This window comes from Pelmatolapia mariae, linkage group LG23, assembly GCF_036321145.2.
Source record: "Pelmatolapia mariae isolate MD_Pm_ZW linkage group LG23, Pm_UMD_F_2, whole genome shotgun sequence".
Classification (NCBI taxonomy): domain Eukaryota; kingdom Metazoa; phylum Chordata; class Actinopteri; order Cichliformes; family Cichlidae; genus Pelmatolapia; species Pelmatolapia mariae.
The window spans coordinates 23576151-23587239 of record NC_086246.1 but is presented as its reverse complement, the minus strand read 5'-3'; the positions used below and the strand labels follow the sequence as shown (position 1 = coordinate 23587239).

The following is an 11089-nucleotide window of genomic DNA, read 5'->3' as shown; positions in this document are numbered from 1 at the left end:
TTTGTGTGCATTTCAAAATTAGAAGAAAACCGCAACTTCCAGGTGTCTCATCGTGATATAATCTTTAATCCCTATACATATTATTTCCCTCTGTAACACATCATCATTATCAGTTTTAGACAGAACAGACAGATTGGGTATTTTGGTCAGGTCACAATTAAATTAATAAAAATAATCGATAAATAATACAAAAATCTTCCTCACAATCACATAAGAAAGTTCTACATATTGAATACAACAATGTAACAGGACAGTTAAACCATTTTTATCTGTACAAATAGATTTTCACTTTTGTTTTTCCACATATTTCACATACTTTATGATATACTGCACTTTTGGCCAACATTACAGAAAAGCAGAGGGTTACAGGTTTAACCCCGGTTCTCTGAGTCTTTAAAGGTTCATGAGAGTGAGGATGTTCATCTCCAAACCCAGGTCAAATAATATTTAGAGCAGCTTTTATGTTGTTTGAAGTAGTGGTTTTATTTAACTGGTAAATAGAATTTGTCCCAGGTGTGATCCTCAGCTTCAGCAAGTTTCTTTTTCTCTTGCATTCAAGATGATGCTGGCAGACGATATTTATGTTATAAAGCCAACACACTGCACACTTTTACTGCAGAGAAAAATGAAATCAGTTGACGTGAACAAACACTCGAGTAAACAACAATGTTAGGGCTAGGTTTTTTTCTTTTTTTGTTTAAAAAGCACCTTTTGACTAAGCCTTGGGAACCCATTAGCTAGTCTGTAGACTTAGCTTCTGGTAGAAATGGCAAAGCCCAAGACAATTTGTTTCACATCCTGATCATTGTTTACAAAAAAAACCTATCAATTAAAATGCAAAATCTTCCCTAGAAAGAATCCAATTTAGTATAATCAAAGCAACAAGACTTACTTTTGATCCTTGATGGTTGTTCACTCTTGGCGATGATTTCCAATATTTAACATCGTGGTTAACACACCGAGTCTCAGTAAGGTCATAGCTATATCAGAGAATTGTCTTGAATTGAAATATACACAAGAACTGCCACACTTCCAGTTTGATAGGGGTTCTATGAGATAGTCCTGGATAACTGGGGAGTTCCCAGTTTAATCTGATTTAATCTTTCCGGGATTTAAAGCATACAAACTCTTCTCTAAGGATTTCTGGCTCTTACTGTAGATTGTAGAAGTCTATGCAACCTCAGTAAACATTTTCCCAATGAGTTCATGGTCTCAGTCGCTACTTTCAAGTGTTACTGAGTACAGCATAGTGTTTATTTTGCAAATTGTGGTCCCTGTTAGTGTCAAAAAGGATGAAAGGCTGATAAAGCAAGGTATGGGAGTGGGTGCGGTAGATCCACTCCTCATTTGTCACATTTAGCCAGAAAACACTCAGCTCGAAGGGACTTCACTGAGGGGGGTGGGTAAGGTAACGGTGGCTACGTCCATCTTTTAGACTGTTCGTGCCTCTAACCAACACCTTTACAAGTGTGTGGGAATTATAAGTTGTACGCAACAGCCAAACAACATGGTGGAAATATTTCAGAATATTCTAGTTTTGCAGCCTGAAGCTCATAAAACTAGCGAACAATTTCATACAGCACTGCTTCTTTATGTTATGCAATAAACCTCTGATAAAACTTTGACTTTTTTGTGTTTGTTTGGTTTGTTTTTAGCTTCGGAGTCAAAAATAAAGGGATAATTTTTTTTCGGGTATTATTATCGTGCGGTCTGACTTAGTCAAAAGCTGCACGTGGCAAACCAAGCCCTGGTCATTCAGCACAGTTTCAGTACAGACACACACATACATATCCACATGCATCCGCAACCTTTCACGCAGCCACACAACGCACTCCCTGCACACATACACCCACAGGAACGGACAGCCAATGTGGTGAAGACTTGATGTCCATGGCGTCTGTTTTCTTTCTACACCCACGAGTCGGGGGAGCCGGTGAATTTGTTCGCCCTGTTTGAAGGCCTCCGTGTGGTGGAGTAGAAGTCCACATAGTTGGTGTTGGCTTTGAATCGGAGCGACTGGGTGGCGTAGCCGTCTGGAGACGACGGGGTCAGGTGGGCCGGTTCGTCCTCAAAGTGCTCCTCGCCGTAGCCTTGTGGGGACGACAGGTACATTCTGTAGCTGTTGAAGTTCTTCCTGTCAGGTTCGTCGTAGAATGGCTCTGGGTGCTTGGAACACAATGTAATCAGTCAGTCTATATAAAATCAACCAAACTGAGAAAACATCATTACCTGCCCACTAAGAATCTGTCGATTTAGACAGAACCAAAAGAACTCAAGTTTTATTTTACTGTTTTTATTATAAACTTACATATGCTTTATGTTTATCGCCCGTTTTAAGCACAGTGAGTTTGTGAATGAAATAAATAATGAAATGTGCTATGAAATTGCCATTGCCATGGCAATTTCATGCTCAATCATCCTTACCTGGATGATTGAGCACAACATTATTGTATGATGTAACAACAAAAGGCTTCTTACCTGGGATCTTCTCAGATCCTCTCCTGACTGGGAGGAATAGGTCCCGATGAAATATGGGGTTTTCTTCTCTGACCCTGAGGTGAAAAATTCAGAAGTAGAGAGAAAAATAAATATAACTCCAAACTGAAATGTGTGGTTGTTTGAGAGAAACACCAGTGGCACGTGTATAGATCCCTCAGGGACGCCACAAACCTGTGTACTGTCGTTTGTGTAAACTGTTGTCTCCGTAATATGTGTCGAGTTGCATAGATGACTGGGCCCTCTGATAGTTTGAACTGTGTCTTCTTATCCCGAGCATCGCTGGCGAGGATGTTGCACTACCGCCTGAAAACAAAGCCAACCAGAAAAATAAAACAGTGATATGATTAAAACCAAATCCTGTCTCCCCCCCCCAACAATCTATTACTGAAATATGATCATCGGTTTGATGTCTCTCGCACCTGACTGAATGACGGGGGACATCTGCATTGGGCTGGTGGGTAGGGTCGGCTGAGAGCGGTATCGGTCCCGCTCCAGAGTGGAGACGGGGGTGACGAAGTGGGTGTAGTTCCAGCCATCCTGTTCATATGTACGACAAAAAGAAAATAAAGAGGGATGCTTGTGCACACATGTAGGAGCTCCTGCAGGGTTTGTTTAATATGAAAAAATATGAAAACATACATTTAAAACGTAACCCCAAAAAACAAAATTGGCTCTATAGAATAGACAAAAGACTTAAGGAATTAAGTTAGGGATATTGGAAAAAACAAAAACCATTAAACGTTTCCAAGGCTGTTGGAATTTAGATGCTCAAATTGCTGCAGCACCTGCTGGGGGAATGGTTGAGGACCTACATGTACTTAAATTACTGCATTTACTTAGATTTCATCCATTCACCTTCTGCCACAGACCTCCCTGACCACCCCCACCTGATCTTCTGTGGGGAACAGTATTGTAGGTTCTTTACCTTACACTATAAATCACCTTGAGGCAACTGTTGCTATATAATAATTTGAACTGAATTTAATTTTCTGTCAGAGAACCATGGCCTCAGACTTGATTCCCACCCTGTTGCTTCACACTCAACTGTAAACCACCCCAAAGCAAACAGAGGCCATCCCCCGACGGAGCCAAAAGAACCACATCATCTGCAAAAGACTGAGATGACATCTTGAGACCCTCCACCCTTTGGCTGTTCCTAGAAATTCTGACCATAAAAGTCATGACCAGAATTGGTGGCGCCCATCCAGATTTACTAAGCAGCAACTGGACCGGAAGGTTTCATCAGTGTGAATCCTGTGCCACAACACTTTTACAGCATAAGAGTTACAAGTTTGTTACGAATTTTGCCTGTGGCTGTAACAGTCAGTGGTGAATTCCTTTATTCTTTGTCAATTTGGCTTTCATAACAGCTGCTGTGTTTAATTGGTAATATCAGTGGCTGCTGTTTCAAATCTGGCTAACCTATGAATCATATAAGATAAGACTTTTACAGCATGTGTCATTTATGCAGATCCTACATCATGAGTCATCCTCATGGCACGAAACATGTCCCTTCGGCTGTGGATGTTTCTCCTTTCTTTATAGTTGAAACAGGAACAGTGATTTATTGAAGCATGTGCAAAAACACATGTAAATACAAGCATATAAGGGAAAAACAGTTTGTATCATGCTAACGAGTATTTGGTGTGACCACCTTTATTCTTCAGCACAGTCTGAACTCTCTTAGGCAGCTTTCTTGTCATTTCTTTAAGTAGTCTTCAGGAATAGTTCTCCAGGCTTCTTGAAGGACATTCAAAGCTCTTCTTTGGATGTTTCTGTTCTGTTCTCTGTCAACGTGATCCCACACTGCTTCAATAATGCTGAGGTCCGGGCTCTGGGAAGGCCGATCCATGGCTGATATAGTGTTCCACTGTGGGTTTCTCTGTCCAGGTATTTATTGCATTGGCAGTGTGTTTGGGATCATTGTGATGATCAGTGCTTGATTTTTTCCTTTCTTGAGGACATTTTTTTCCGGACACTCTTCATCTGCACTAGATACACATTTTTTTTAGGCCCGATACCTCTTGTTTTGTCCTCCGCTTGTCCCATCGCTTCAAATTTTTTAAGACTCCACAGTACATAGGTCACTTTTATCACATGCCCCGAGGGACGTGATATACTGATAGCCTTTTCTTATCTTAGCACCCACATTTTGATAGATGTGACCAAGGGACTCTCATTCAAATACAGTACAGAATTCACCTGCTTGCTGCATACAATGCTACTACTGCACATTCACCTAATGTATATAATAGATAATGTTCTTCCTCCCCCCATTTCCACAAGTCAAGGAGTGTGTCAGGTTACATTTCACCGTGTGTTATACTTGTATAACTATGCATGTGACGAATAAAGAACCTTGAACCTTCAAATGAAGTCAGATTAACAGAAGGGAGTGCACTTCTGAAAGAGACTTTGGTTAATGAAGGCCTTGAATTGATACCGTGCCCTGAATTACAAACAGACGATAATAATGATAATCAGCATCTCCCTGAAATAGCCTTTAAATTTCTTGATGTGTAAACGGAGTTTCAATTCCATCAGTGTGAGTTCTTCCACATGTGTCTGCTCGTACCCACCTGTTTGTAGAGGGTCCTCAGCTCTCTGTACTGCCACAGGGTGTTCAGCACCTGAGCAGCTGCCTTCACAACCTTCATCGAATATCTATGACACACACGGTATGTAAAATAAAATGAGTTAAACCAGTTAAGAAGTGCCTGATTTTCTGTCACCCATCACCTGTCACAGTGGTAGATGTTCATTATAAACATGGCGAAATAAGTTCAATAATAAAAACATGGAGGTGGTCACGTCTTACCCTTTCCCTCGACCTTTGCTGATATCCACCAGTTTCTCGATGCCTCCGCTGTCGGCTAAAGCTTTGGCGTTTTCCATGTTGCGGCTGATGACTTCATGCAGCGTGCAACAGACCGATGCCACCGTGTCGTCTGACAGCACAGAGGGACTGCCGCCAGGCAGCCGGTTCACCAGATCCCGCATGGCGTACTTTCCTGCAGGTGGAGAGACAGAACACAGATGTTAGATTTAGAGAAGGTCTGGATCTGCTCTTAGTGGATTAACAAACAAGTTTAACAAACAAGAATTGGTTGCACAAGTTTGAATTTATGTTGGAGAATTGTAGATTTACAAAAGTTGGGAAGCTCTCTTTGAGCCATTTCTAAACAACTGCAGATTCAAAGATCATCAGATCAAACAATAATAAGTACATGTAATTCAGTCGTGTCACCAATTTGCCAAGAAGAAGAAGACAAGATGACTCCAGGGCTCAAACCTGCCATGAACTGAAAACATCTGGAACACCAGCGTCACCGTCCACAGTGGAGTGAGTTTTACATTACCATGGACTTAAAGGGTGTTGATCAAGAAAGAAGCCCCTGCTCCAATATAGACGAGCCAAATACCTTCTGGCGAAAAGCTTTATAGTCAGAGAAGACAAAGATTGAGCTTTTTGGTCAAAATGACAAGATGTATGTTTAGAGGAGTAAAGGTACGGCTCTCAAAACCTGAGAACAAGAGCGTGGTGGTAGCATCATGCTCTGGGGCTGTTTTGCTGTGGCACTTTGCACAAAATTGATGGAATAATGAAGGAGGAGGACTACCTCCAAAATCTTGAACCTCACCTCTAATCAACAACTTCCAACAAATGGAAATGTGGGCACAGTTGGATGTTACAGCAGGTCAACGATCCCAAACACACATCACAACTGGTTTTCGAGTGGATAAAGCAAGCTAGCATTAAGCTTCAGGAATGGCCTTCCCAAAGTCTCTTATATATATATTTAAGTATATGTTTGAACCTGTATGGATGTATACTTCTGAAATTTGTGCACCCACTTCAGGATTTCATTAAGCACTGAACATGTGTAAATGTGTAACAGTGCTGTTTGTTTACAGGCAGAGTATTAAGAGATGTTTAGTTTTGCTGAATCAGTTTTAGTGGCCGTCTTTCGTTCCTTTTACTGCAGCTCTATACTTGGGCGTGGCAAGATGCCACAACCCAAGAATGACTGTTCACGGGTAAGTTTCAGGTGTTCACCCTTCCCAGGAGCAGCATTTAGGCATTAACTCTACTTTAACTGTAATTTGTTTGCAGATAGGAGAGGGCACAAATGTAGGATTGTGTCACCACTAGGGGGCAACGTAATGTCAAAGACTCTGAGTAGAGTGAATGCACTTTATGTGCTGGCTTTGAATAAACAGTTGAGGGGTGTGTGTGTGTACCTATCAGTTCCTTGTTGCGGCTGTCCAATGCCATGTTACGCAGAGCGGTGGCGACGGAGCAGACCACCCGGTCGTTATCCATCCTCAGCAGCTCCACCAGGATGGGAAGGCCCTTCTCCTTACGCACCGCTGCTCGGATGTAGGCCGAGAACTGCAAAAAAAGGAAACAGAGTTTTAAATGCCCCGAAAGGAGTAAAATATTGTTTTCCCCCATCAGATTAATACTGTGACAAACACAAGACTTGACCTGCGATGTCTCTGTTTGTATTCACTGGAGGTTTGAAGTTGGCAGAATAGGACTGAGATGAAAGCTGATGGCTTGTTCTGATGTTCCAAAGAAACAGATCAGAAAGTCTGGAGAACTATTGCTCAAGAGCGCAAACACGTCTGGCTGCTTGGTGGCTCAAGACTTTTCCACAGTACTGTCTATAATTAGGAAAATCTGCACCTTGTGTTAGCCGTAGACGAGGTCTTACCTTCCAGTTTCCTGCAGAGAGGTTCTGCAGGGACCCGGCAGCGCCCTCCAGGGTGGCGGGGTTGGAGCTTTCAGCCAGCAGGTTGAGGTACGGCTTCACCACCATCGGGTGCCACAGCAGCTCCGCTCCTCTCAGAGACTGGGAGAAACCCGGGATTGGCCCGACGCCGTCCCACTGCGACAAACGCACCAATCAAAGGCACAGAAAGTGAAGTCGAGTTTGTATAATTGGGATTGCTTAAACTGCTTAAAGGGCGATTCCTCTAAGGGTTGCTTGATCCAGGAGAGGGAAAATTTTATTTACATAAACTCTTTACATAAAAACAAGCACCTAAAACCAGCTTAGAATCAATAACTAACCCACGGAGCAGCCAATTCATTTCTCTTTATCCAAATTATACAATGATTCAGTTCAGATGGCTGTAAACAGAATATATTTGTGGAAAAATGACCTTCATTTTCCCTTATTTGCTTCCATCTTTCCTTCCTTTCTTTCAGGGTTCATTTCAGAGTTTTTGATTTCTCATTATGATTTGTATAACCTAATCAACCAATCAATGAAGAAGCTGTTCCCATGATGAGTCTCCACAGCAGATTATCTGCCTCCGTCTCATCCTGTCTCTATCATCTTCCTCTGTCACACCAACTATGAATCGATCCATGAAGCTTCTCTGTGGTCTTCGTCTTTATCGCCTGCCTGGCAGCTAAGGACTTTTGAGGATTTCAGTTTTCAGTTTAAATCTAGAGCTACAAGGACCCGTCATGGCTCATATTTGCTTTCACTTGCTGACGAATACAGAGGACAGCAAACCTCACAGCTGTGCAGTTGCCCAGTTTTCCTGTCAGGATAAATTATATGAAGGCAAAAGGTGAGATTTTTGTGGTTTCTGTTGTGGATCAGTCCCACTGCATTCAGGTAAAGAGTCCGTTTGGAGGGCAAAAGGTTTGAATATTCTGAAAAAAATAAAACACCATCCAATAGCTATTTAAAGATCTATCTGCACTCTGACCCCAGCAGACAGATCAGGGTACATTTTTGACTGCACCAGGTATAAACTGGAGGCTTCCCTGAGATCACCAGACTAGCTTTTGAGTTCTCAAATTGCTCAGCAGGTAACTGCTCTTCTACACATCTTGTATATTTTTAGTACTTTTAAAGCACATAAACATCTTTTCATGCTTTAAAAGAACGCCTGTAAATGGTCTCAGTCGTACCTTGGAGTCGGGCCAGCCGCCTCTCTTCCTGCCACGCCTCCTCTTGCCCCAGCAGAGGTAGTCCAGCTCCTTGGCTGGGGAGGAGAACCCCAGCAGGGTGTCCAGCTCCTGGTTGCCGAGGAGACGAGAGGAGGGCATCTCCATCTCCAGGCGGTACGAAAGGTTCCTCAGGGTGCAGACGCTGTTCTCCACTATCTGAAAGTAAAAATGAGAACTGAGCATTTCTTTTGTTTCTGCTTCTTCTTCTGTGTTTCCTGCTAATGAAACCTGATGGTGGTGCTAGAGGAAAGTTTTCACATAAAATCTAACATTAGACATCTGCTCTGCAGAGCTCTTGTTTCAGCCTGTGGATGGTGCAAAAGGTTTATTTCTGTTATATGACGTTTTGTCTGTGCAAGTAGTTTAGAATTTTCAGACCACTGACATCGATGTTTTATTGCTTAATCTATTTATTTCTATTTGTTAGCTAAGGTGGCTGGGACACTACATGCTCTTCTTGTTTGCATAATGATGATATTATGCCACACGTCTGCAACACTTCTGTGCTGTAGTTGTATTTTCTGTACTGAACATGTGATGCCCTTGGTGTTTCCCCAGTTTGCTTGTTTTCATGTTATAGAGGTTCAAGCTTTATATTAACTTTTAATATTATTATTAAAGATTAGCGTCTTTTATTTTCACATCAATGAATCTTTTGTGAACTACAGATGATCATTAAGCCTATATAGGTATATATATATAAATATAATTTTTTTACTTGGTGGTGCAATACAAGATAGCCACAACACCTATGTTTGATTCTTGAAACACATTTTTCTGTTCCTAGGTTTTCAATTATAGGAACTATTACCACAGAGATAGTAGGAGATGTGCAGTGTTGTGTTTTGCAGCCCTGATTGCTGGTTCTGACACATAAACTACCAAATATGTTTCCAGGAAATCATGCACAATATTAAACACAGTGTTTATACTGTTACTGTCAAACACAGAAGAATGCTCGGCACACGAGGTAGGATTAGTTCCAGTATTATATTAGCTAAGATTACCTTGTTATTATCAGGTTTCCACCAAAAGTCAGTATTTAAACATTCAAATGTATATATATTACCATTTTATTGCTAGCAGGCTATTATTTTTGTTACTATAACTACTACTATTACTATAGATCTGTTTGTTTCCACATTAGGTCAGTGTAATATTGCTCAGCTACAAGCGATATTTAAGACTATTATTGAATATTGCTTTGGATTTTAGATATACAGAAGTAAAACTGTGGGTCACTGTTTAAGTACTTATGGATCTATCTGTGAAGTGTTGAAGGGTTATCAACTGAAGATGAACACAGGCCAGGGTTCACTTCCATGCAATACCAATTTGTACCACAGGATGGTGCAAGTGAGTCAAGTTAGCATTTAAAAAGATTTGCCTACATTTCAATACATTATTGTATTAATAATTTAAAATCAGACAGCAAATGCTAAACATCTGCACACCCCTGAAAACATTTCATCACACACACTGGTAAAACGTTGCACCCTGGTGGTCAAAATTGTAGCTGAATTTATGAATGCGTAACATCTAAACACATGTATAGTACGTTTATGTGGCCTGGCCACATACAATCACATATAATGGTAACTAAGTAACTGTGACGACCACTTATTGTACTTAATAGGTCAAAATTAAAGTTTTAGTAGGAAAATTTGTCAGAAAAAAGAACTTTTGACTTCCCTCAAAGAAATCTTGAGCAGCAAGCAGTCAAAGGTCTCTGTCTAATTAAATACTCAACGTGTAACAAAAAAAAAAGAAACAAATAGTAAATATGTGTTCTGGCAGAGCCCTTTACAGACCACATAAATTATAAAGGATGGATGTTAAACTCTTACTGGTTTAAATCAGGGCATCCTTATAACAGCAGTCTCAGTAGCTGTAGTTTGCACATACTGCAGTATGTGAGTATTGAGGGATCAGATTCAGGTCCCCAGAGTGCGGTTCCAGCTGTGTCTGGGTCAGGTTAAGTTGGGATGACTCTCGGGGATAAACTGTGACAAAACATGACTCACACACTCATGTGCATCTGTGTGTGTTTGTGCTTTGCTGCACCTTGCTGTCGTAATCGGAGGTGTTGACGCAGGCTCTGAGGACGTGGAGCAGCGAGTCGACCAGACCTTCACAGCACCGCAGCTGACTCCTCGCCTCCTCCCCTGCTGAGCTCAGGTTCCTGACACACACACACACACACACACACACACACACACACACACACACACACACACACACACACACACACACACACACACACACACACACACACACACACACACACACAAAAGGAAACACACATTAATTCAGACTGAGGTGCAGTGTGTGGATTCCCCCACTGGGTGGATTCAAACCTGCCTGGATACAGTAAAGAAGGGAGCTGATCCTCCAATAGGAACTTCCAGCTGCTGCTAATGGAAAGCTGCCATGAGAAGACTGCACAACAGCAGCAAAGAAATCCCACAATGCATTTCCATACCATCAACCTACAGCCTCACGCCAGTCTAAGTGAAGCAAAGTGCCCGAGGCTCGTGTGCACGCGCCGCTTCCCCGCAGCACTTCAAAGCTGTCGTGTTTGAGACGCGTCGTGCAGTTTTCTGCTTCAGGGAGCACACC

General features: G+C 41.9%; 1 protein-coding gene across 8 annotated transcripts in view; it reads right to left on the bottom strand.

Moving 5' to 3' along the window:
- Window positions 1-51: 51 nt before the first annotated feature.
- Window positions 52-11089, bottom strand: part of LOC134619949 (plakophilin-4-like) — a 69310-nt gene continuing 58272 nt past the window's right edge. For all 8 annotated transcript variants that reach the window (XM_063465747.1, XM_063465745.1, XM_063465749.1 and 5 more), the window contains 10 exons: window positions 10535-10652; window positions 8432-8626; window positions 7218-7391; window positions 6742-6892; window positions 5318-5510; window positions 5079-5163; window positions 2919-3036; window positions 2671-2802; window positions 2479-2552; window positions 52-2166 (listed from right to left, as the gene is read on the bottom strand). In XM_063465747.1, coding sequence (XP_063321817.1) covers window positions 1909-2166; window positions 2479-2552; window positions 2671-2802; window positions 2919-3036; window positions 5079-5163; window positions 5318-5510; window positions 6742-6892; window positions 7218-7391; window positions 8432-8626; window positions 10535-10652 — 1498 coding nt within the window. In that variant the 3' untranslated portion in view covers window positions 52-1908. The remainder of the gene's footprint in view (window positions 2167-2478; window positions 2553-2670; window positions 2803-2918; window positions 3037-5078; window positions 5164-5317; window positions 5511-6741; window positions 6893-7217; window positions 7392-8431; window positions 8627-10534; window positions 10653-11089) is intronic.